The sequence below is a fragment of the Oenanthe melanoleuca genome, chromosome 4 (assembly GCF_029582105.1).
Source record: "Oenanthe melanoleuca isolate GR-GAL-2019-014 chromosome 4, OMel1.0, whole genome shotgun sequence".
Taxonomy (NCBI): domain Eukaryota; kingdom Metazoa; phylum Chordata; class Aves; order Passeriformes; family Muscicapidae; genus Oenanthe; species Oenanthe melanoleuca.
The window spans coordinates 41,126,363-41,152,967 of record NC_079337.1 but is presented as its reverse complement, the minus strand read 5'-3'; the positions used below and the strand labels follow the sequence as shown (position 1 = coordinate 41,152,967).

The following is a 26,605-nucleotide window of genomic DNA, read 5'->3' as shown; positions in this document are numbered from 1 at the left end:
CAAAAAAGCCAACCAACCAAAATTCTCCCAAAACAACCTGATTACCTTATTATGATAACAGCTTTAACTACCAGTTTACAAAATCAGAAGAAATCAGTTTTTCAGACAGTCTATTTGGAAATGAAAGCAGTTTATGCCATGTGGTATCTAACATGCACGATGTCTTAGACTGAAATACAAAATCAGTATGTGTACTTTGGTCACAGAAAGTATCTTCTCTTTATTGTATTAGTATTTTTTTTTTGAGACAACAGAAAAACCTGTATTAAAAAAACCACATTTGTTAACAGGCCAAGAAAGAGCTTCAGCCAAAGTGTCATAAATCAGTAGCAAGACATTCTTGGCTCAGATCTTGTTTCAGGTACTTCCCCAAGACCTTTTTTCTGTGACTAAATATGACACTTGCTAGGTTATTTTATAAAAGGGCATATCAGACATATCCTCATATTATACCAGAACAATAGCAATTAATTTTAAGTGCTTATGAAAGAATAACAGAATTGTATTGCCCCAGATGGTCTTCTTATACCCAATTCTTTCTGATGCTTGGTAGGTGCCATTATAACCCTTTGTGTCCTTTAGAAGGATTTTAATCTAAATAAACCAAACCAAAAAACCAAAAATTAACAAACCCCCAACCAACACACCAAGAATACTGCCAAGACTGAAGAGATCTAGAACTAACTGCTGAACTCATTTGGCAGAAGTGGCTGAAATCATACCAGACACTCATGAGGATACATTTCTTGTCAGCAGAACTGCTGGTTATAAAGCAAGAAGAGTCTGCTGTGAGACTGAGTCCTTCATTGTTAGAAGTGCTTTGCCATTTCTGTAGAGCCATTAGATTTCTGAACAAAGGAGTTAGACTGAGTAATCTCTTTCCAGAAGCATGTTCTCGTGGAGGAGCGCCAATTCCAGCACAGGAGAGGTACAGGGCTACCAAGGGCTACAGGGATCTGGGCATTCCCGCAGGTAAGTCTCTGTATGGCCACCGTACACCTCCATCAGCGTTGTGCACACAGTCAGCTAATGGGCAGGGGGAGGAGGAAGAAAGAAGAAACCACATCACAAAAATTAGGGAAAAACTCTCTCTGATACAGCTGAAGAGTTCTACTAAAATTAGCATTTACCTTCTTTAGTCAACAATGTGCAAGTACTAATATTCTGCATTCTCAGTCAAGAACGCTGCCTCCACTTAACACAGGAACTAAACTTCATCATTCAAATACTCTTAAAAACTATTTCCTTCAGGTTTTTTTTTCCTAAACACCAAATTTCAAGGTCAGACTACAGCCTCTTGTGTTGCAAGAATAATGTGCCTATAGTATGCCTAAATGCTGAGGTATATTAACTTGTTTTATGTGAATTTACAAAGACACAGATCACACATTAATTCTGGTTAGGAGGGTTCCCAAGATGTCTGCAGAGCAGCTGCTGCCTTAAACCAGGGCCAGCTATGAGGAAAGGGCTCAGGCTACTGAGAATTTTAAAGCTGTAGGGCCTTTGGAAAATAGCTATTCCAGCAATTACATTTTGATTTTAAAAAGTAATGTGAAATTTGTTTTTACATTCACGTTTTTGGCTAAGAAACCCTGAATGTACCACTTAGATGTACAGCAGTTAGTGGTCTGCTCCCCACTCTAAACTTCCTGCAAAAATAGAAACATTACCTTATTGAGGACAGGCTTTGTGGAGAGAACATCATAAATTGCTGGTAGGGAGAGATTCTGAAAGAAAATAATACACTGATATTAATGGGCATTAACCTATAAATGTAAATGCTGAGAACTAACTTTTTTACACCCCACTTAAATAACAAGATACAGTTTGAAGAATACAAGATACCCATAACACTTTGATATCAGAAGCATGTGGACTGCAAAAATTTGACCAGACCAGATCTTTGTAGAGCACAGCACACTTAAATGTGTTTGCTGCCCAAGAGTGAGTGTTTGAATTTCACTGGTAAAACTACCCTACAACCCCACAAGTCTTTCTCAAAGTATCTCTGGACATCTCCTGCATATGCAGCTGCTGAAAACACTTTCAGGAAACCCACCTAGATGATAAGAAAGCCCAACCAACCAACAAAGCCTCAAACCACATCAGAAAGAATCCCGAAAAACCCAATCCCCCTAAAACTACCACCAAAACCCAAACCAAAAAACAAAACAATACCCCAAAACCCCCCAAACAAATCAATAAAAAAAAAAAACAAACCACAACCTCCCCCATGTGAAGAATCAGCTTCTTATAACCCAGAAGCAGAGACAAGCTATCACAAAATCATCAGCCACTTGTGTCATTACAGCAGTGCTTGAAAATAACCTGAATGGTGGCTGTGTTAGGTCAGTACTGCAACTTGGGAGTTTCAGACCAGCAGGCTATGAGGTATTTGGAGGATGTTTACCTCTTGTGTTGTCTGGTTCAGGCATTTCATTGCAGGTCCTCTACGATTATCCAGCACCAGTGGAGGCTTCCAGCGATCGTAGTTGGTTTCTAACACGTACCACGTGCCCTTCTTGATATCAAGGCTGGAAAAGAGGTCTAAGTTTGTGTTTTGCTTCTCTAAGAATATAGTAAGTACATGTATACAGTATATACTATATACAGGTGCATTATTATTTTAGGCTTGCTCTGGTATTTTTCAATGATGGTGAAGAAGTCAGTTCTTGCACAACAGCAGTCACAAGAAACAGAGCACACAATTATTGGTGGAACCTGTCCTCTTCTGGAAGACTGAGTCAGGTGTCAGGTCAAGCATACTCACTCCCAGATATCCAGAGCAGCTGTCCTGGAACGAGTTATCACACACCCTTCTCCAGAATTTTTTCCACCCAGAATAAAGTAAGCTGGAGCCAGAAGTCTTGTTTTTGCCAGTCTGTCTTTTGCATCCTGGTAACTGTGGGTAAAATAATATTGGACTATTAAATGCTATAAATGGTTCAAGTACTGAAGATCAAGTTTCTCAGACCCAGGGAAAGTTTGGGTAGTTAAGCCTTTCTTCCCATTTCACACACATATGAGATAAGATCGTGATAAAGGAACACATTTAAGCAAAGCTTCTCATCTCATTTGGTATTTAAAGTATGATTGTTTAGAGGGGCTCTTTGCAGTTTTTCTACACTTAAAACATGAGTAAAGTGAAGACATACTGTGTCATATTCCAGTGAATTAATTTATTGAATAACAGCTTTGTTTCTGGTTACTTCCTACAATGTACCAGTACCTGCTGGATGTGCTTTGATGCACAGTGCTGTTACACATTTAGATTATCAACAGGTTCATCAGGAAAACAGAAATCTGAGAAAAAAATATTTGAGGGATCATGTGTGATGCTTTACCTCCCGCCCCAGAGTACCAGTAAAACCAGAACTATTTAAAGTTAAGGTCACTAGGGAGGTTCTGTATCACAGGGTACTAAGCATACATCTACAGTATTCATGGTAGTTAAATGCAAAGCAGATTAAATTAGCTTAATTTAATTTAAATTAAAATTAAATTAAAAATAATACTTAGAGGGAGAGGGAATACCTTGTAGCATTCTCTAATACTGTTCTTGTAAGAAAGCCCATCCACATACCATCTCTTCTACCAAGAAACCATTCAAAGATTCCTGCAAAATAGCACAATAATTTGTTTTCATACAGTTCACTCATGCTATTCTAACTTTCACAGCTGATTTTAAAATGAGCTGTGTTTTATCTTACTCATTCTGCAATCTCTTCACCATTTGTGTGCCTGTTTATTTAAGTAACTGGCTTGCCCATGGTTTGGAAAACTTGGGAGAAATAATGAAAGAAATGAACATTACTCACCCACATAACCACCATCAAGACTGAAACGCTCATTCATTGTCAGAGTGAACAAGTTCTGAAAAGCATTAAACAAGCCAACCATCAGCCATTGCCAGCCCATGAGTACCACATGATAATCAAGAGGCAGCATTGCAATTTAGATGTCAATTGAGTTTCTCATTTGTTAGACTCTTCCCCTTTGAGTAATGGACTGCAAGATCAAGCTCATGTAGAGAAGACCCTAATATATCACAGCTTGAATAAAAATGAGTTTTTTGATCTGGCAGACAATCAGCAAGGCATGCTTTTATGCTAAGCAAGTCAAACCTTTTCTTCTTGTTCTGTGTTGCATTGCTGAATTAGCAGTTTTCCTTTCCTTGCTGTATGTTACCTTCTTCTCAGACCTCTGAGTACTATTCTAGCTTGAAGGCAGATTTTTAAGTCCCAGTGCTAGCACACCCTGATATGTTACTGCTATTCACATGGGCATGCAGCTGCACACTCTGCAGTCCATGCTACTTGGAACACATAATTCAAACTCAAATCTCAGTCTTCTCCAACTAATGTTTTGGACAAAAACTGAATTCAGCTACTGAATCATTTTCAGAATGGAATCTTCCAAATTTATTTGAGCAGAAGACAAAAATAAATGGATACAATGCAGGGATTTATCCAGAAATGCTCCACAAGAAGAAACACTAACTACAATAGAAGATAGAGCATGTAGAAAAAGGAGAAGTTGTGGTAAGTTGGACACCCTGATATAGTTCTGTACTGCTGGTTTAAAAGATGTATATAAACCCGATTTTAGGTGCCTATTAAACATAAACCAAACAAAAAATATCTTAAAATGCACGACTGCCTTTTCCAAGAAGGACTGGAGACAAGAATTAAATAGCACAAGTGTGCTGTTTCACCTCTGGGATCACAGCACTAGCTATTAGCAGTAAGAAAGTACTCTAAGTACTTCAGCACTTTGTATTCACTCCTGTTCATATTAGAAATTTAATGCTGCTTTTAAGAACTGTCCAAACAGAAACATTTCATTTAGGCTATCTCCTTCCACAAGGAAGGGTGCAGCATTGTTTTATTTTATCTGTCTTCAAGTAGCTATGCTGTGCACCAGAACAACTAAGAGATCATTTGTTGGAGAACATCCCAAAGCAGAGCATGAAAGCAGAAAAATTTAAATATTAAAGGAAAGTCTGAAGCAACAAGGCCCCATCCCCATACTTACTGGTTTGACTCCAGACACCATGCCTATATATCCTGCAAAATTTGTGGACTTGAACACTGTTTTGTTGTTTCTCTGGAAGTCCAAGAGTACCACTAAAGGCTTCAGTTCCCGAGTTAACGTCCAGGAACTATTTTTAACATCCCACCTGCAGGAGACAATACAGCATATGAAACTTCCCTCTCTCAGTAGTTTTCAAAGCTTCCCTTCACAGCATGTGTGTGATGCCTGTCCTCTGATCTTACTCATGTCAGCCAACATCACTGCTTTGTAGTTACCTGAGCAGCACCAGCAAGGAACAACCAAGAAGTCTAAAGGCACAGGCAGGCAGTGAAAAGAACTAAGTTCTGTTTGAATCAAAAGCATATATATTGATCAGGATTAAACAGCACCACCATCACAGCTGGTTTATTTTGAACACATAACTTTGTTCTCCACCTGCTGGCAAAGGGAGCCACAGGTACTGCCTGTGACACCAAACCTCGAATTCTTGTTTTTTAAAGGCAGAAAAGAAACCATGTCCTACTGGATTTACTCTACCTGAAGGGAAGTACCAATTCTAGTTCATAAAATAAGCCAGACCAGTTTAAAGGCAAAAGGCTGATAAAGAGCACTTAGCACACCGTTAAATTCTCTGGAAATAATCCAGATTCTGCGAGTATCTTTGAGAGTTTCTTTAATTTTCAGGAAGCATTTTCACAGTATTTCTGACAAGTGAGAGAAGTCCAACACAAGCCAAACCAAGGGACAGGTGGAGTCACACTAGACAACATGGGAGTTTTAATACGTAGGTAAGAATTTTAATAAAGATGAGCATTTAAATTCCAATTGTGCATTGAGCATCATCTGGATGAGTGGTACTACAAAATACACTGGGATAATAAAAGCAAACACTGAACTACCTGATCACAGGGTATGAAAGGAGAACTAATGAGTGCTGGGCAACAAACTAAGAGTTTGTACAGAAATGAAGAATGATGGGAAGTGCCAGTGGAGCATAGTAAAACAACTGGGGGGGAGGAGGGGGGAGGAAATCACTAAAACCCCAAGCCCTAATCTAATCCTCATTTCACTGCATATATTAAAATTGCTGCTTCATCCTTTCATGTAAAGAACAAGATATACTGTGCCTCAGAGATCAGGCTACATGGGCCATTCTTTGGTTTGAGACAGTCTGAACTGAAGCTGAGAAAAATAGTAAGTAGCAAACCACAACTGTTCTTGATGCACTTGGGGCAGTTTGACATAATATCAGCAGAATATCCTGATCTTTTCACTTCAGCATTTTTTCACAACACACAATGAAGAATTACTTGTCTTATGGTCATCCACAGAATGTATGTAGCTATTTCAAGTTCAGCTTGCTTTTTCTTTGGATTTAAAAAAACAGCACTTACCCTAGGAAGAGTCCAAAATCCAAGTTTCTTGCGTGGTACAGTTTCCCTATACAACAATAAATAATTAATCCAATTTTCCAAAGAAATAGACAAATTTCAGCTTAGAAACCCAAGAAATGAGTAACCAGGCACATACCTGGGAAAGTGGGCAAGGAAAATAGCATTCTCTACTTGCCCTTTTCATAGCCACAATATAATGATGAGTTTTTATTGGTTAGAGAAGTGTTTTGCCGTAACTGAAATCAAGCAATCTTGCAAACTGCTGTCCATCTCAGCCTCTAAGCTTTCCACCTTATCTTAATGCAATGGCAACACCCTGAACTTCTTCTAAAAGTGAGATGTTTGTAAGCCCTCTAAGAATCCCTCAGAAACTTAAGTTGGAACAGGTGCAGACAAAGAGAACTAAGTAGGAGAATGAGTCTCTTTTCTTAGAAGAGACTGTCTATTTTTTCTACCAGCATACACATGCAATATCTAGAAACTGGAGGCAAAATCCTGCACGGAACAGAGAAAGTTTCAGGTGTGTTGCAGGTGTTTATTTCCCCCAGAAACACAAATACCACCTATTAAAAAACCCCCAACCAACCAATACAAAAACTCAACATCCAACAAACATCTTAGTAAGTATTTTTGTCCTTTTTTTAAAACCTAAAACACTTATGAACTGTTATTCCCTTTGTCAAGGAATATCTTTTATTATCAGTCCTTAGGCATTATTATTACCTTTCAGTCTCTTTAATAGACCTTTTATTACCTGCAGTTTAAGATTAATGTTTTTGCATAACTGAGGTGGGCCCTCTTCTACATAAAAGAAAACTGTTATCACTGTTTTGGATTGCATTACCTGTTTTGTCTTCTGCCACTATTGATGTACATACAGTAAAAATTTCATAAAAAATGTTAAAAATAACGATTTCCCCTAGAAAAAAAAAACAAAAGAAACAAAGTTCAATAGTTTGAAACTTGACATGAACAGAAAAAAAAAAGAAAGAAGCATAGTGCAAAGTTCGGCATTCTGTAATATTTCTGTTAAGTATTTCAATTTAAATCTCCTTTGATCTTTAAAATGACAGGTTCAGCAAAATCAAGAGCTTCCTGAAAGACAAATAGAGGGATCAGAATTCCCTGACCTTCTGCCTTACCACGCACAGAACTGACAGTCATTGCTACTTCCTCCTCTGGAAACTTCAAAACAAGCTATAAAGTTCACTTTAAAGAAGAAAGCTGCTATATGTACCACTACTGCCACATAAGAGCTGCTGCTAGCAGCAGGTGTACTGCTCCTGTGTGAGGGAAGCAGTGCAAACATGCAGTGGTCCTTCTCTGCCTCAGTTCTGGAAGAACTCAGTTCCTGCTCCTCACCTGGAATGGCATTCTTTTGCAGGAGGTACAGAGGGAAGGAAGAAGGACATGGAAAGAACCACAAGGGAAAGAAAGAACAGCAGGAAACTGAGCCTTGACTTTCTATGCTAACAGCAGACACACAACAGAGTGCAAAACCAACAAGATTAAAGGATTACCTCACATTTTGGTACACAGGAGCTGAGACTTGCTCCACTTCCCAAAACCTAGGAGTGGGAATTTACAGCTCTACAGAGAAGTCCCAGCCGGATAAAAGGCTTATGTGATTCATTCCATTCTCCTCTAAAACACTGTTTTTGTTTGGTGTGAGATGTAAGTCATTGCTTTAACTGTTTAATTAATGATTTGTTAAAGTCACAGATGACTACAACTAACTGCATATTGGTAAACACACTAATTTGAAATGACTCTGTATTCAGCTTTCCACTATGTTAATAAAGTGCTGGAAACTGTTACCCAAAGGAATCCCAGATGAATTTGCAATCCCTTGGAGCTCTTCATTGAAAGGATAAGGAAGAGTGGCAGTCAGATGAGCCTGAAAGGAAAAGTTTTGTATGATACATGTTTAAATTAACAGTATTTTGTAACTTATAACAAATGTCTCCTCAACAGGCCCACTTTTCTCACAGCTATCGAGTGTTTAGTTTCTTTGCAACCCGAAGAACTTGAGGATGTTTGCAGAGTCCTTTGAAGACAAGTATCCACTTAAGGCAAGTAAAACTTAACTTATCAAAACACTGACGTGAGCAATGGACAAGAGCACAGCCTCTCTTAGCAGCAACAGACAGAAAAGTGAAGTAGGACTAGTATCAATTAAAAGCTCTGCTGCAATGGAGCTCAATGTTGGTGTTTTTGGGCATCCCTGACGTTCACACATTGGCATTTCACACCTGTACAAGCTGCCTTTGTGTCCACCCCACTCAGGCACACAAGGACATGCTGTAACTAAAGATGGTGTAGAGATCTGATCTTTTGCTGTCTCTAACTTTACACTGCTTTCCTCTGTTCCATGCCAAAGCTTACTTCAATCAGAATCAAATTAATTTTTAAGGTGAGGCCTGGTCACAGCTGTCCCTGTGATCAGACCTTTATTACAGTTTTCAAAATCTGATTTTACTCTACTTTTTGTTTAAAAGAAGTGGAATATGGTAAAAAATTTCAGTCAAGTGTTTTGCTACAGTAACTTAGTCTTTTGCTTATTTATCCAGTGTTACTAATCCAAACTGGAAAAGATCTTAGGAAAAATGAGAGGAGGAAGACATGTATTTTTTGTTCAATCATTCAGAGCAGACAATAAGGCAAAATTTCAGAGTGACTGTTTGAAATAGCATTTTTGTTCTGTTCCAGAAATGGAATTAAGAACTTGTAAATTAGTAATTTTGAAAGTTCTTAATTGCCACATTTGGAAGCATTCTAATTCTGTAGTCAGAACATACAGTAATAAAATAATTAAGCTGAAAATACTTACTATTTTGTTATCCACTATGTCAACAACTTTGCCACTGGGGAAGAAGGTGTTTGCTATATCTTTAATATTCTGGACCACAGTCTTCAGCTAAAAAGAGTAAGGGCTTTTGTTGAATAGAAGATCTTAAGTATAAGAATTGCTAGAATACTAACAGGACTCCTTGACAGACTTTTGAAAAACACACTTTATTGTGAAAAATACATATTTAAATTAAATGCTAAATGTCAACTTCTCGGTGAGACAAAAGCTCCCAGCTCCCCACTAGAATCACTCTTCAAACTTTGTTCAAGTAACTTTCTTGATTAATTCCAATGTGCCCTTCTACCAGAAACAACAAATTACAGGAAAGCCATCCTTGTGTTCTGCTCCTTTGAACACATTTTAGTACTCTGCACTCTCCTATCTTTCAGAATGCTAATCCAAGCTCTTTGGTTAAGAACTGATATTACTGAAGACAAAAACACTCAATAAATTTCTTATTAAAGAACATGCTTTCAATTTGCAACCTGTAAATGTCGCAAGTAAGAGTTCCACTCCATGTGATCTAATTCCAAAGTACACAAGAGATAAAATTCTTCAGAATTTAAGGTGAAACCTGAAACTTCCAACGCCCACTGGCTTAAATTAGACTTTTAAAATAAATATTAGCAGGTAAGTAGAACTTGTCTGGCTTTCAGAGTAGAAAGGCCAAAGTCAAGGGATACAGCAAAAAGCCCTGGCCTTGTTTGAGAAATTAAGAATTACTGAACTAAATTTTCAGTCATCTTCAGAACAGCTGTTTTAAGTAGTTTGAAATAGAGTCAGATATTAAAAAAATTATTTGTTCTATGTAAAAACCAGTGCTACAACCAGCATTCCTGAAAAGGGCAGGAAGTTCTTAATTTCACCCTTGCCATTTCATCATCTCATGTAGCATTTTGAGAGAAGTAGGGAGGTGCAGAGAAGAGATACTGCCTCAGTTTCACTTCAGCTTACCAAGGCTGTTTCTTTGGTGTGTCACTCCCTCTTCATTCTGCACCACGACTAAAGAGATTTGATAAATGGAATGGCACATACTTGTTTATGGCACACTGGTTTTTACACCTCACCATCCAAGACACTAGTGTTTCTACACTTGATGCTGCTAGCTTAAGTGTTATACAGAAAAAAAATTTACCCAAGCATTTATTTTGGACTGGAATCATATTAGAAAAGTCAATTGGAAATATTATCCCTTTCAGATACTTTTAGCACATGTTTTCCTTTTAAAACTTTTCTCAAAATAAAAGGCTACGTGCTAGTTTTATATCTGCTAAGCTTCACAGCAGGTTCTGAATTTCTTACCTCTGTCTTTTTGTCACGCATCAATTCATCCCACCTTTTGCTGGGAGGTAAATCGAGATTTATGACATATGTGGGTATATTCCCTTTGAACCTGAGAGATAAATACCAGAGATCAAATTTAAAGAAGGCTCTGAAAACAGATCTGACAAGATAGATGCATCCCACCTGTAACTAGCAGTAGACCCTGCAACAGGAGCAAGTTGCAAGAAAAAATCCCATGTTCAGACTTGCAAATCACAACTCTAATTTGCTAGACAAGTTGAATCAGATTACTTACGTTGGTCCTGAAGGAGGGTACATCTTGCTCCTGCATTCTTCTCCATACTGCAAAGACAATAGAACATTACTATTTAGCTTTTTTGTTAAAACACTACTATTCTAGTAGACTTAGTTTTAAATTAAACCTTTAGAACTAGTCAGTTAATTCAGTCTTGGGACCTTGAAAAGAGGAAAATAGAAGAGGAGGGACAAGCAGCAACTTCCCCATGCTGTCTGACAGACCTTTAGACAACTTTTCTAGTGTAGTCCTGGGCAACCACAAGAGTACAACAAATATACAAACTGTATATATTTTTACTTCACGTGATTTAATGAAGAGCACTTCAAAAGCATAGTCTTTATACAAGTTCAGGAACCTTAGATCTCAGTATGGACCAGCCTGTTCTGTTCATCCAATTCATAATCCCTTTTCATAGTGTCATTCCTAATTATGTTTAGTGTTTAGCTGCACAGTGCAGCTAGGGCAGGGAAAGCATAATGAACTTTGGGCAAACCCTCGGTGGAATGAGCTATATGGCACAACTTTGGATTCAGTGTGCAGAAATTCTGCTTAAGTGATGCTAAACATTATGTGGGGTGCAATTCAGGAATGCAACTAAAAATATACCTTCACTCCTGGGAGCATGGCTCGTTACAAATGAAAGTCTGTGAACTATTTTAGGCATGCTCAAAGTGAATGCAAGGTTGTTTTTCTATCAATTACATAAAGCATGCATATAAATATATAAACATATGCATATACATGCCCCAATTATAATTGTTTTACCCAGTGACATACAAGCAAATGCCTACTGGCCACCCACACTTGTTCCTCAAGCCAGTTGAGAGCAGGCAAGACTTGGTCCTGAAACTATGTGAGAAGTTCAGAAAACTCCTTATAGTATATCTCACTAAGAAAAAGGGAAGGTACATGTGCTGTTCTGGGAGCCTATAGAAAAGCTCCCAAAGCACAATTGTTTAAGAGACAGAATACAAACAAAATACAGACTGATCCTTCCACCACTTCCCTTCCTCCCCACCCTTGATTTCCAATATTTATTAGGCTGTATTAATTAGATTACTAGTGTCCTTATAATGCATCCTGGTTCCAATGATAACTGTGACAACATCTCCAGCACCTATGTAACTGGGACAAAGAAGTTAACTAATGTCAATGTTGGGCTAATCTCATTATCTGTTTTTCATGCATTATTACAGAAAACACAATGTCTTACACAATGCCATGGACTTTAAACACTGGCCTAAGTTGTTATAACAGGAAACAGCAATTCTAAATTGGGATTGATTTCTGTGTGCTGTAATGCTATCTCTTTCTACTGTTTCCAGTTGGTGGGAGAAAGCATGAGATGTATTTTGGTTTTCCAACACATGAGGTGAAGACATAAGACCAGCAACTTTGTGTTTCCTAGATTTCAATGCGGTGCAGTTACAGCCTTTCCACAACTGGAACAAAAAGTCAAACACAAAAGGCCATTTAATTTTCAGTGAGGAAGCATCAAAACAAGGAGGGTAGGAGGGATATCAGATGACTAATTAGGCAACAAAAGTCAGAGGTTTTGTGCAAAGCCAGACAAATGCTTAATAGTATTGACGCAACTGTCTTGTGCAATTTTCCATCCTGCAATGCTAAAATCCATCAGAAAAAACGACATTACATATACATCCTACTGCAATGGATGTACAGATTTGAATCTTCAGGAAATACCTCCATCAAAATATGTTTCCTGACAGATAGAGCTTCTAACAAAAAAGTTATCCAAAGTGGATGAGAATTCAGTTGCTCTGTCAATAGAGCTCACGCTCACAGAGGAGAGAGAGGCACCTGAACAAAACTGGTTTCAGAGGATTTTAAGCTAAAGGTGCTAAAGGTTATGTCACTCCTGGCAGGTTCCCCGGTGATTTTAATCCTGTATCTGCAGCTATTTTTGTCTTCCCAGAGCTCTGCAGCCTAAGCCACAAAAAAGGTGAGGAAAGCAACAATTAAAGGGAGAGAGAAGAGAGAAAATGTTCCCTCTTTACACGTGGTATTTTTAGATTTCTAGCCTGTCTATCTGTAAAGCAAGGTAAAGAAGCCAGTAATTCCTAGAACAACCTGTACAACTTTCAAAACTGACTGAGGTATCTGAAGAAATTAGAAATTATTAACTGTTTCTTTGGGTTAACTACCCCATCACAGAATCACAGAATATCCTGAGTTAGAAGGTACCCACAAAGATCCAACTCCTGGCCCTGCACGGGACAAGTCCAAGAGTCACACCCTGTGCCTGAGAACACAAATTCATCTTGATCTCTGACAGGCAGTGCCCTACCACCCTTGGTGAAAAACCTTTCCCTCATACCAAATTTAAATCCCCCTGACACAGCTTCAGGCCATTCCCTCAGGTCCTATTGCTGATCAGCAACAAGAAGAGATCAGTGCCTGCCCTGTGCTTCCCCTGGTGAGGAGCTGCAGACTGCAATGAGGCCTCCCCTTGTCTCCTTTCCAATGAGAACAAAGTTACTGCAACAGCTCCATGCGTGGCTTCCCCTGGCACACAGGCAGCAACTTAAAAGGATGTCAAAACAATCAGAAAACTAGAAGTGGGATGTTCTGTTGTTTTGGGTTTTTTTTACACAAAGTTCTAACAAGGAACAAAAAAAATTGTTATCCTCTGCAACCAGCTAAAGATTAACTGCAAATCTTTCTGAGAAGGTTTAAAAAAAAATAAATAAAAGAAGAAGAAGAAGAAGAATTTTCTGGCAGCAGCAGAAAAACCATCAAGCACTTTTTATAACCAGAGTAAAATAAGCAGCTATGAAGTTACTAATGGTCAGCAGGGTTCTCCTTGCTGCAGAGGCTTGACACTGGAAGAGGAACAATAAATTCTGTACAAGAAAAGCAGGAACATCCCTCCAGCATGACAGAATCATCTTCAGCTTCCAATGTGACAAGACAGAGGTCATCCCCTAGAAAAAGCTTTTGGGAGCTGGACCCAAACAGCAGTTTACCACTATAAATGTGCTTTCCAAACATGCACTGAACCCCCTGAGAGCAATACAGCTATTCTTGAATGGTGATTAAATGCTCCCTTTGTTTTGCTTTTTAAAATCTACTGTTACCAGCAGGTTGCATATCTTGGTTATCTTATATACTGCCAACTTTCAAACTGAGAGGTAGGTAATGATAAAAAAACAGACATGTGGCAGCACAGGATCTAAACACTAACAGGAAAATAACACAGTGGAGGAGAAGTGGAACATGGTATAGGGAAAGATGGGAATAAAAAGTGGAAGTAGCACAGAAGATTTATATTTTGACTAATTGTATTTAAAAAAAAAAATGGAACAGAAACCAAAGAACTAGTGAGCTGTTGAGATGAACTGGGTGAACTGTAAAAAAAAAAAAATCAAGTAACAGTTACTATTGACTGCAGTACAGAAAATTAATTCATGATTTAATGACTGCTGATTAAATACTTTGACACTTAGCCTGATTTCATTAATATGAAATAGACTGAATGTCGCTTGTCCAGTCTAAGGAACACCAGCACTTTATTTCTTTATTTTTTTCCCTCCTTAATATTTATGCATTTTATATTTTTCACCTTCTTATGTAAAAACAAATAGAAAATTACCTCTTTGAGCTATTAAATATAATTCTGTATTTTCAGTCAATCTGTTACATTCAGCATCTTTTGGTCTATGAACTCTGTGATCTACCACAATTTTCTCTGCTCCTCTTCCCTGATGGGATGATGCCAATGCAATGCTATTGTGCTGCAGGAGTCCCAGTGCTGTTCACCTTTCTGAACACAGAGGTTAGCAGTATTCTTGCAGTACTGAAGAAACAGTGACAGGACAACTTAAATTGCAGTTTGGACACAAAGGTCAGTATGGTTGAGGGGGCCTCAATGAAAGCTAAAGGGACTGACAGTCTGTACCTCTGAGATGTATTTCAGGGTTTTTATCCTCTGTGTTCTTTGTTAATGAGATTAACCCAGTGGCACTTAGGAAGAATTCTTCGGCAAATGATGCATCCCTGCATCTCAAGCAAAAATAAAATATCCAAGCCTAATAGCTGGCTGCACAGCAGCACAGCCTGCAACCTGCACAGTGGATATTGTGCAAGTGCAAAGATGTACCAATCGAAATCAAATGCAAATCAAGCTCTAATGCTACTACTTTGTTGTCAGCTGGCACTTTCTCCTATGACTCCACACTCCAGGATACTTTTGGCTAAAATTGTGGAGGTGTTTTAAGCTGGAGATAGCTTTTAGTGTTAGGAAGCTGCTCTTGGCTGGTAGGGTGGGACTAGAAGAAAAGAGGGGAGAGGGAAACGCCCAGTTCTGTGTAGAAAAGACACTAAGGAAACACTGTCCATCCAGATCTCCGCAGTCATTCCCTGCAGCTCTTCCTTTTCACAAAACCCATACTAATTTTCCCAATATCAATGTAACTTGCTTAAAAAAAAAAATAATAATTGGAGAAAACTAAAGAATAAAAGAGGTGTTCCTAAAAAATATTTTGTAATCCAGAGATACTTAAAACCTGTCCTCTTCATAGAGGACGAATAGATTTAGGAACTTCAAGAGATGAAAGAATGCTTCGCTGCTTCAGGAATACACCAGGAAGCAAAGCAACTGTTTACTCGCCCAGGAGATGGAGGCCAGCCTGCTTCAAAGGACTTCCCCAACCTTCCCATTCCACAAAAAGTTAAATGTTTCACTTATTCAGCTAAAAAACCCCAAAGAGCCGAGAGAGCAAGAAACGACACACCAAGTCCACCTGCTCGGCGTTCCTCCCCTGGGGTGAGCTCCAGCGAACACACTCAGCAGATTCAGAACCGTGCGCGTTTTTAGCCCGGTTCTGCTCACCCACTCCTGACTTTCCCCTGCAATCCGCGGCTGCGGTGCGGCAGGGCAGCGCTGACACTCGGGACGCGCACCAAGCGAGCGCAGCAGCGAGCAAGGACTCGTGGGACACGGCCGTGGCACGGCCCGTCCCTCCTCCACGGGAGCGCGGCCCGAGCTCGGGCCCCGCGGGGCAGCGCCGCGCTCCCACACGCGTGGGCTCCAGCTCGCCCGGCCTCCCGCGCCGGGAAGGGCGCCGGCCGCATCCCCCCGCCCGCCCCGCGGCGACCCGCTCCCGGCCGCGCTCCCCGTCCCCGTCCCCGTCCCCGTCCCCGCCAGGCTCACCGGGTCCGGCGCCCAGGCGGGCAGCGCCAGGGCGAGCAGCGCCAGCAGCGCCCGGCCCCGGCCCGCCATGGTCCTGCCCGGCTCGGCTCCGAGCGGCGCTTCCCGGAGCGGCGGCCACATGACAGAGCCCCGCCCGCCGGGGGCGGGAGCGGCGGCCCGGCCCGGCCCCGCCCGGGCAGCCAGGGTACCGCGCAGCAGCTCGTTTTCGCTCGCCTGCCGCAAAAGGCAACTTCCGCACAGCAGCCTGAAATAAAATCGCCTCTCTTTGGCAACGCTCAGAGAACCAGTGGCACCAGTTTTCACTTTGGCAGTACTGCGATTTTTAATTACTCTGTGTCCTGCGGAGATTCTAGGCAGGCTGTGGAGTGATGCCTATATAACTTAGGTCGAAGTTACAAGGTTTTTATAGAGGTTGAGTTATAAGATACCAGTATAACCTGATCTATATAACCTGATATAAGTACAACCTGAATCATAGCTTTTTATACCTGTATAACCTTTTTATACCCTATATGAATAACTTTCTATACAATGTAATGGCTAGTATATGGTTAATTAGTTGCTTAATGTCAAATAGGCAAAAAAACCCAGGAAAAATATCACCAGATGGATGGCTTTAGAGATAGGTTAATACTAATGAGAAATTGGCAAATGTAAAGCCAATTAGCCACTAAATAAAGATTTAGTCTGGTTGGGACCAGACAGACCAAGGAACACTGTAACTGTGCATGCTCCCAAGTCAAAGTAGAATAGTTCAGTTGTGAAGAAGACCTTGGAAGCCTTCATCAATGACCCCTGACAACCCCCAAACTGCAAGTGCAGAGCAAAAGAACTGTCTAATAACCACGGGATCATACTATGTAAATTTGTTCTGGCACATATATGATGATGCTATAGTGACACAGCCACTAGTCATCAATACTAAGCAATATCTACTGTACAAATACACCACAGCACTTGACAAAGGTGGCTGAGTTAGGTGGAGATATCCCCCTCACCTCCAGCACTTCAATAAACAAGTACCTGCTCTACAGATATCAGTCTATTGAGATTTATTTCCAGCCTAACTTTTGAGCACCACTGGTAATGAAAGATGCCAGGCAGGTGCATTATTGAGGAAGGCTTCTTCTCCATCTTGTGGCTCAGGAGTTCAGGAAGCAGGCAACTGGGGAGACAGACTAATGAGAAACACAGGGCATGAAATGCATCCGTCTGTAAGCATCCTGCCTTCTAGTCATTATTTAAATGGTATCTATGTCATAGAATTGGAGAATGGTTTGAGTTGGAAGGGACCTTAAAGATCATCTAGTTCCAAGCCCCCTGCTAAGAGCAGGGCCACCTTCCACTAGACCAGGCTGTTGTTACATCAAATACAAAACAGCAGCCAAATTTAGGGGCGGACTGTCATTTTAGTATGAACATTATTTAGTATGAGCAGTACTAAGTATGAGCAAATGAATGCAAATTAATGTGGGTGTGTACGCTGGCAACTGTTGATGGAAGCACCATGAAAAAGTAACCAAAACCTTCCAGGATGCCTGTGTTTAAGCTTGTCTCATGTGCTCTGTGTTCCTAAGAATGTCACATGTTTTTAGGCACACAGAAAAGAAGTGATGCAGTCTTTATATCATTACTTAATTGCCTGTGCAATTAACTCTCTTACAAAACCAGGTGGAGGTGGCAAGAAAAAGAGGCAAGTCCTTGGCAGAAGGTTGATTGGAAAGCTGCATGGAGCTGCAAAAATTAAGAAACAGGAAAGGATAAAAAATGTACTGTAGTGTGGGAAAGCCTTGGGAGCAGGGCAGGCAACAGTGTAGGAAGGAGCCAGCTCAGAGCAGAAGCTGGGAATTGCACAGAGCTTCAGAGACCAAGGCAGAAAAAGATTAAGCAGTGGTGAAAGAAGATACAGAACTAATCTGTGGATTTAGAAACTGAGGAAAATTACAGTGCAATAGGATAAACCTTGAGATTTTAATGGGAGTGTTCTTTAAAAACAGGAGATTAGGCAGTTTCTATAGGGTCTGGAAAATATTTTCAGTTGAAAAAAAATACATACAAGACAAGAATCCTGTGTTTACTTCCAGATACCTGAATATAATACTATAGGCTATGGTAAGAAAGAGTCTGATTAAGTTGGTTCTGTTATTTTCTTAATGTCTGCAACCCTTTTTGCTCATCTTTTGTATCTGGGGCAGACAGCTGTCAGAGACTTCATTAGCTTTGTCTAGATGCTTTACTGTCTTTGGTACATTTTTGACAGGAGAAAATAAACAATGACTTTGGAAAATTAAAAACTCTTTCCAAATGCTCTGAAGACAAAATGATGCCATTGTCACATTACACAGTGTACTTTTTTGAGGCCTCTGTGATTCCAGTTTAGTTCTTTCACTGGTCAAGAAATCTCAGTTTAAGAGAATTTCAGCACCAGTCACCTTCTCTGACTATGGCTGTTCTGCTGTGTTCCAATCACACTGCCTTGTCTTCAGGGTCCACACCAGCACCTTGGGCCCTCCATTTAGTCTAGGCTTGTTGTGTCAGTTTTCAAAAATCCAAGAAGGAAAATGCTTCTTAAGATGTACAGTTAACTTGCTAACTGTACTGACAGCTGGTCTCACTGATATTTTAGCATTTATGTCCACTCTTCTGCTCTCTCATACTCTTCTATCCAGTACTGTATTACCACTCTCCAGATCTGCTCCTTTCCCCTTTAAGACAGACTAATTACTGCCCAAATTACTTCCCCCTTTCTTCTCTGTTTCAGTTAAATTAAAGCTCCTTTTGTCACTACTGTCAGGATGTAGTATCTTCAAGATGTCTCCACGAGTACCTCCACTGGGAAAACATTCAAAAAGACTCCTCACAACAATAGTTAAATACACACACTGATCTTCACTGTTTTGTTATACCTTTGATTTCATTCTTTTGGGACTAGATTTCCAGTGAATTCCCCAGATTCCCATTTCTGTGCTCAGAACATACTTTCTCAATACTCTAGTGTATCATTAATTCCAGCATACAGGGCAACCCCAATGCTACTAAAATACCCTTATTCTCTGCAAGGCTGCCAGTCCCTTGCCAGTTCTAGTACTTCCTCTCCTGCTAGGGACAGTTTAATTTCATTTGCTCGGTCATTGCTTTTTACTTCACTTACTGCTCTGTGACAAACATGCCTCTCAGTTCCATTTTTCCCTTACTATCACTTGGAGCTACTTGCAACACACTGTGTTCTCCTATTTAAGCTAATAGGAAATGGAAAATTCCCTTTCAGGGGTAATTCCCAGGCTTTTATTCTGCTGCTGAGTAGTCCTTTCAGTACCCTTCCCCACAAGAGTATATATTTCTGCTTCCAGGTGTATCTGTGTTTTTTGTGGGTTCTACCAGGAAAATTTTTATTCAAACAATGTATTCTTGAAAGAAAAACAGATGCTGTAATATCAGTCTACTTCCACCATCAGCATTCACTTCAGATGTATTTAAGATTCACAGTGACTGTGGATCAATGGCACCTGCAATGAACTTTCAATAAACACTTACTCTGGCCTGCAGCCTGCTCCTTGCAGTGCTGTCTTTTTCTCAGTGTTTCTGAGAGGACTTTTGGCAGCAAGACACTTCCAGGACTGTGATATTCCAATGGTTTGGTGTACATCAATCACTTACATTTCTGGGGAAGGACACATAGCATGGTACCTACAACTAGTTAATGAGCCCTAATCCCAAGTCCTAGACCAAACTAAGGAGCTCTGGATAAAAATTAGTAAATTTTTTTCCTCCCTCTCTTCCGCAGTATACCTCACAGCTATGCTGCATTTTTATCCAAGAATTCCTGACTGTGGCCAGGAACATTTGCCAACAATCAGCTATTTATTTCTAGATTTTGTCCTAAAGGCAACTAAAGCCAGGGAGCTTTCTCTCTAAATCAGTGCACAGTCTGTCTCCCAGGGCTTAATTTATATTGCAAATAGCTTACCACTGTTAATTGATATACCTTTAATTTTTGTTGGAGCCATTCCCTTAACATAAACCATTCACAAATGATACAGTTAACAAGATTTTATAGCTGGGTTATTAATACTTGAGAAAACTTTAATACAATTCTGAAGATACTTAAAAAAATACCTTAAATAAAAAAAAAATTACAAAATATTTTACTCTTTTTCAATTTGACGCTGCCATCAAAGCTGCAGAAGAAAAAAAGACCAAAGTTGCAGAAGAAAAGGGATGTCACTTGCAGTATCTATCTGCTTTCACTTTAGCTCTCCTGTATGGGAAGAGTGAATGAAAAAAGATTAAGACCAAATACAATTACATCTGGGTGTTTTATCAGCCTCAAAGTTTTAAAAATGCATTAAAAGCAATTTTTCTTAAACTTCGCTTCAAAGTATATATAAAGGCCTAACAGCATTTTGGATTTATTAATTAGTTTTGTTTTCCTAAGGAGATAGAACTACAATGCCTAAAGCTAACCTTGACTTTCCCCTCAAATCATCATAATTGCCTTTTTGTCTCCTCTGAGGAATGGAATTCAGATTCAGTGTGATCTGAAGCTGACCACCTGTGAGAGCCCAGGAGTGTTCTCACATTACTAGCAATTATCAGAAATAGTTTTCTGCATTCCACCCACTGAATTAATGCAAATATTTATACTATATACTAACATAAAAGGCTTAGTCTCAGATCAGGGGAGGAAAAAAAAAAAAATCACTAGATAACATGAAGACTCTCCTTAATAAACACTATTTCTCTTTAAAATGCAAATTCTGCCTCTCCAAAATGTTCTGGTACCACAGATATAGAAAAATGCCAAAAATTAGCTCAATTTTCATGATTAAAAAGATTAATACATCAACAGCTCCATATTAAACAAATTGAATAACCTAGTTAAACATTTCCAAAAGAACTAATCTACAGGTAAATTCAAACCTGCAAACTTCAGCCAAAGAAGTGAAAATCCAGATAGAAAAAAAGTGGCAATCCCCAGGACTCAGGCACAACACTCACCAGTAGAAAAATGCTCAGGAAGCTATCTCCCTGAAATCTAGCCCTCTTTTGTACTCCAGATTTTACTGTAATTCCATCTCTCAGTAGTTTTTTAATCAATACATTATTTCTAGCACTTTGAAGTACCTGTCAAGTAGCATTTCATGAAAAGTGCCTTCTTTCCTGGCTTTTCTAAGGGCTTTTGTATCTTCTTTGCTTATTTTAAGCTTTTTGTCTTGAAAACTTTGGAATTTCTTCCTGTAAGGGGGAAGAAAAGTAGTAAAGAACTGGAACTTTTTAGAATTTTTGTTTTCCAACACAACAGCAGGTAAGAATCTTAGCTCCTATTAAAGCAGGAGCTCTAATAAAAATCTAATAAAATCCAGCAAACCATCCCAGTACTAAGGTTGCACTAAAGCTTCTGTAGGTGGAAACTATATTCAGGTTCTATTTTTTTGGAAGTCTAAGTAGCAACGAGCCCCTGTATGACTAACATGAAGTGGTTACAAATTCTAAAGAGCCCCTTCTTCAAATACTAGCATCAGCAGTCAGGGAGCAAAAGTGTACTGGATGTAGTTGCAAGGTGCTGACAGTAGGGAAGGTGCAGGGGTTTTCTCTGTGAGAAAAGGCTAGGGGCTGCTCTGTGCTGAACAGAGCTGGGTCTCAAGACATCCACTACAGGACACATCCAAATCCACCAGCAAAGCTGGAAGGAAGGAAAAAAAAAACCTTAAAAGTGCAAAATGGCAGTGTGAACATCAAGCACAGAGAAGTAGAGAAAGGGGATGCTTTAGGCACTGGAACAAATATTACCTCCTAGCTCTTGAATAAGCCCATGGCAGAGCAGGGGAAAAGTGGGAAAGGAAGGGAGTGGCTGAAAGAAACCACTGTGTGTTGACCTATAGCCAATCTGGCTTGGAGGAGAGGGTAGAAGAGTCTGGAGTAAAGTTGAGCTTGGGAGATGGGAGAAGGAAAGGTGGTGTTTTTAATTTTTGTTTCTCAGTATCTACACCCATTTAAAAAAAAAAAATTTAACTTATTTTTCACAGTTAACCCTGGGACAGCATCTCTCCTTTATCTCAACCAATGAGCTTTCTCATCCTGTTTTCTTCCCTTGTCCTGCTAATGAAAAGCAAGTGAAAGGCTGGATGGGAGTTGGGCTCTTCCACCAAAGAGGGCCTCAATCAGAAGCAAAAAAAGGTACTTGAGCCTGTTACCAGCTCCAAAGTACGTACACGTAATTGATTTCACACTGTTTAACGTTTCCTTTGTCTTCCTGTGGAACTTCATCTTTCTTCTTAGCTTCTCTTTCAGCACAAGTACGAATCTAATAATTGAAAGAAAAAATCAACCAGAACACAATAGAAAGCACCTGTATTTTAAAAACAGTAGGTTACAGGTTAAAGATTACTACATATGCTTCATAACAGAATGAGAGCCACAGTGACTTCAAATCACAGTTTTGAAACTGGTTAACCAGAGACAACTGCAAAAGTAAGAGGTGCCTGAAATATGGGAAACATTAAGTGCAATCCTCGATACTATGGTAAGACATAATTGCCTTCATCTCAAAGGAGCACTATTAAGTTCCTAATTTTGATAGGGATAATTCAGAGATTGACTTAAAAATACTATTGTTCTGAGTAGTTAAGACACTATCTCTATTTGGAGAGATACATATATTTTCCATGTTCAGATAAAGTAAAGATAGTCTTTGTAGATTCTCTTAAAAGATCTCCCCTTCTGGATCATTCTGGTAGACCCTTCTCTGTCCCTATTCAGTCACAATTCCTCTCTTCTGTCCCAAGCAGTTTAGAACTACCTGGAAGATCACATACTCTTTTGCCCTCCTAAGTGATAAAGTATCTTCTTATCTCTACAGGAAGTACTGAAATTTATGCAGCCCTGGAACTCATTTACCTTTCTTGTGGCCAGATCACTTGACAGCTCAATTATGATGGTATTAACACAAAATTGTAGCACACAGACACCTGCTTGTTTGAGTATTCCTGACAATCCTGTGTTAGTTGTAGAAGTTATAAGTTACCTTTATCATTTCTTCTTCCCCTGCAGTTTTGCTTTTGGCTTCTATGTCCCCCTCTTCATTACATCTAATAAATCGGCTGTTTGCTGCGAGTAATGCCATTTTCCTCTGCAGAAACAATACCATGCACTGTGAGTATAACAAGGCTGTATATAATCTTTGATTTGTAACATTTATCCCCTACAATACGCCAAAAGTCTCTGTAAATGGGTTTAATTCTTTTATGTATGGATACTTCAACAGCTAGCCAGCAGACTTCCTGACTTGCTTGAAGCAGACTTGCTGGCTCCTTCAGTTTGAAGATGCTTATAGCTGCCAAAATGCAGCTATTAAGTACTTTAAATACTTTCAATTACAAAAAATGCATTGCAGTTGGAAAATCATAAGTTACAAAATGAAAGATTGCAAAAGGCTTTTACTTCATAGACAAAAACCATCTGCATAGATTAACTCAAAATACAGTCAAAGAGTAGCAACATCAAATAAACTATTCCAAACAGCTTACATCCTGGAAGACAGGTTCCCACTGCTCTCTTGATCCTATTGCATCAGAACGTCCAACAACAAGTCCGTCTGAATTTATACCAAGATATTTGCCATAACCAGACTTGAGAGCAATCCTCAAAGAGAAAATGTAGGAAAACAATAGTGCTTTTAATTCATGCAATTCACATTATCAACACATCACAGATCCTTCTAGTAGTAGACAATGTATTTCAAAGAGTATTAAAATGCCTTCTCACAAAATCCAAAGATAACAAGTATCAAACTTGAAACATTACAGTAATTACCTCGTATCAGACAACTTTACTGCTGTAAACTGCTCAGGAGGACTAGGGCCTTCGTCACCTGAGGAATGAATTTTTTATTAGTTAAGTATGAGGTAGAAACATAAAACATATTAGCCTATTAATACTGCAGTCACAAAAAAAATTAATCATTGATCATTTCTAAATACTATTCGAAGTATTTATTACGTTAACAATTCCTTTTTGAGCATTCACTTCTAAAAAAGCAATGCAGGTGCTAATTTATGCTCACGTATTTATGGTGCTTAAAACAAGACACAAAATAAAGATGATCCTCATTTAAAGAAATTTATAATTGAGAATGTTTTTTAATTCTCCTGATGGCTTTGAAAACCCTTATCTCCTTGTAATGTTACTTTTCATAAAAATTGCATTATGGTTCAGCTATGGTAACTCAATTCAGTATCCTAAAAGCTACAAGCTTCTCTGTCCCTCAAAACCAAAACAAGAGAATATGGCCAACTGTTGCTCTGATCTCACTCTCACACACTGTCAGGGATCTGGAACAGTCCATGTCAGTCATGGCTCTCAAAACCAAGGGACAAGCTAATTATCCCAACACATCAGCAGTCCTCTTGTGCGGTGACAAAACAAGTACATTAAGACAAGGATGCAGCAATAAACATTAAAACTCATCTACAATGAATTTCACTCTTCAAGTGACACCATAAACATTTTATAGGTTTTAATAAAAATTATACTGCTTTTTATCCAGCAAGTGGTATGGCCTTTAACAGGTAATCATCTCCAGTGCAGTTCAATTTACTGCACACATAAGCCAGCATGAAACTAGATGAGTGAAACTGATTAGAAGTCATTAGGTTTAAGTCATCTGCATGCTTCTGCTAGAATGATTGCATTTTTGTAGTAAACTGGTTTTAGCTGTAACACTGCCTGCCTTGAAGTGATGCTAGTTCTATGCTTTTAGGCACTTCATTATTAAAACTCTATTATTTTCAAATTTCCCGGAACAAACCTTTGTGTGGTGCTCCAAGTGTAAACAAGCCATTGTCGAGGGCATGGATGTAAGCTCCTTTATCCATTTCTATAGCTATAGTTCCTGTAATTTCACCAAAATTACTGACAGCCCACCAGTTTCCTGTAATACAAAGCCATGACAGTTTATTAACAGAGTAATCACAACTTCTGATTACAGTAGCTCAAGAGAATATATTTCTGTGTCTTCTCTGAAACTTTAAATTCAAAAGATAAAATTGCTATAGCTATCTTGCAATCCTTATGCATTATTTTATAGCCCAAAGCCAATTTAATGGTGTTCCTGCTGCTGCTTCAGGAAGTCCTGCTCTTTGACCTCCTGTCATCCCTAGTTACAAGTTCCTGTGTTTTATCCCTTCTTGGTGTTAGTCAACAAACTGAGCTGATTAATTCAGCTGATGCAGCAAAGATACACCCCATAAGGAAAATATTTTTTTCCTCTGAATCTGTCTCCTGCAGTTCTGGGGTTATATCCATTTATTAGAGTCTCCTGCATAAGAGAAACAGAGATACTATTTCATCTTGCAGTTAAACATGTGAGTTGCAGTCCTTAGACTTCAGTTGTTCAAATCAATCTGGGTTTGAGCATTTGACTCCTATAGAATTCTAAAAAAGTTAAAGGTAGCCTTTCCCACGTGCACAACTTAGAACTTTTACATTTTTTGAACAGTAAAGTTTTCTCCTTGTATACTGTCTTACAAATATTTCCTACCTCATTAAGATAGTAACAGGGTTTTTTTTTTTATTACTTATAAATATCTGAGTCCATCCCATTTGTGTCCCAAGTTCCGTTTGGAATCTAGGAAGATCCCAAGATACAAATAACATGTTGAGAGAAAGAGTTGTATATCTCTATAGGGGTTACACTGCTTTACAAAGTCCTATAACGACCTATTTAGCTTCTGCCACATTCCCTACAGTTTCCACACTGTCACGTAACTCCTGGAAAGCCGCTCACCAACAATATCGAGCTGCTCTGCCGCATCCTCTTCCCTTTTCCTTTTCTTTTCCTTGTGCTTTTTCTTGCTGTAAAGGGAGATGCAAAGAAGTGAGAAGGAGCCGCCGGCCCAGCCCTTGTCCCTCATGGCCTCACGCCCGGGCCCTGCGGGTCCCTGACACGGCGGGAGCGGGTCCCTGACTCCGGCCGGGAACAGCGGGTCCCTGACTCCGGCCGGGAACAGCGGGTCCCTGACTCCGGCCGGGAACAGCGGGTCCCTGACTCCGGCCGGGAACAGCGGGTCCCTGACTCCGGCCGGGAACAGCGGGTCCCTGACTCCGGCCGGGAACAGCGGGTCCCTGACTCCGGCCGGGAACAGCGGCTGCCAGCCCGGCCCGCTGCCCTGCCGGCGGGCCCGGGGTGTCCCCGGCCCGAGGGAAGGGAAGGGAAGGGCCGATCCGGCCTCATCCCTGCCCAGCCTCCTACCCCGGCCCCGCCGCGGCTGCCGGCCCCTGCGGCTGCCGCAGCGCCGGGCAGAGCAGGGCAGGGGCGGCGCGGCGGGCAGCCCGCTCCTCACCTCTTCTCTTTCGAGCCTTTGAGGACCAGCTTGGTGGATTTGACGCAGGAATACTCCGCCATGTCGGGAGCCGGGAGGGCGGGCGGACGCAGCCGGCCCCGCCCCGGCCGGGCGGAAGCCCTGAAGCCGCGGCCCTTCCTCCGCCCGGCTGTGGGCGGGGAGCGGCGGCTGCAGCCGTCCCACGTGAAGGATACGGGATTTGAGCGGGAAAATAAAACAAGAAGAGTTTAA

General features: G+C 40.2%; 2 protein-coding genes across 2 annotated transcripts; both read right to left on the bottom strand.

Moving 5' to 3' along the window:
* Positions 1-195: 195 nt before the first annotated feature.
* On the bottom strand, positions 196-16,184 carry ASAH1 (N-acylsphingosine amidohydrolase 1). Its single transcript, XM_056489443.1, has 14 exons — positions 16,035-16,184; positions 10,859-10,905; positions 10,582-10,672; positions 9,259-9,345; positions 8,247-8,325; positions 7,273-7,347; positions 6,429-6,474; positions 5,035-5,179; positions 3,819-3,873; positions 3,535-3,616; positions 2,771-2,902; positions 2,411-2,534; positions 1,671-1,727; positions 196-1,026 (listed from the first exon to the last, which is right to left on the bottom strand). Exons 1-14 carry the CDS (start codon positions 16,152-16,154, stop codon positions 937-939), a joined length of 1,230 nt encoding a protein of 409 aa, XP_056345418.1. The 5' UTR covers positions 16,155-16,184; the 3' UTR covers positions 196-936.
* A 2,064-nt stretch (positions 16,185-18,248) lies between these two features.
* FRG1 (FSHD region gene 1) lies at positions 18,249-26,543 on the bottom strand. The gene is made up of 9 exons (XM_056489418.1): positions 26,375-26,543; positions 25,819-25,886; positions 24,841-24,963; positions 23,847-23,904; positions 23,561-23,675; positions 23,059-23,163; positions 22,247-22,338; positions 21,159-21,269; positions 18,249-20,292 (listed from the first exon to the last, which is right to left on the bottom strand). The coding sequence occupies exons 1-9, from the start codon at positions 26,434-26,436 to the stop codon at positions 20,256-20,258; spliced, it is 771 nt and encodes a 256-aa protein (XP_056345393.1). The 5' UTR covers positions 26,437-26,543; the 3' UTR covers positions 18,249-20,255.
* Positions 26,544-26,605: the final 62 nt, after the last annotated feature.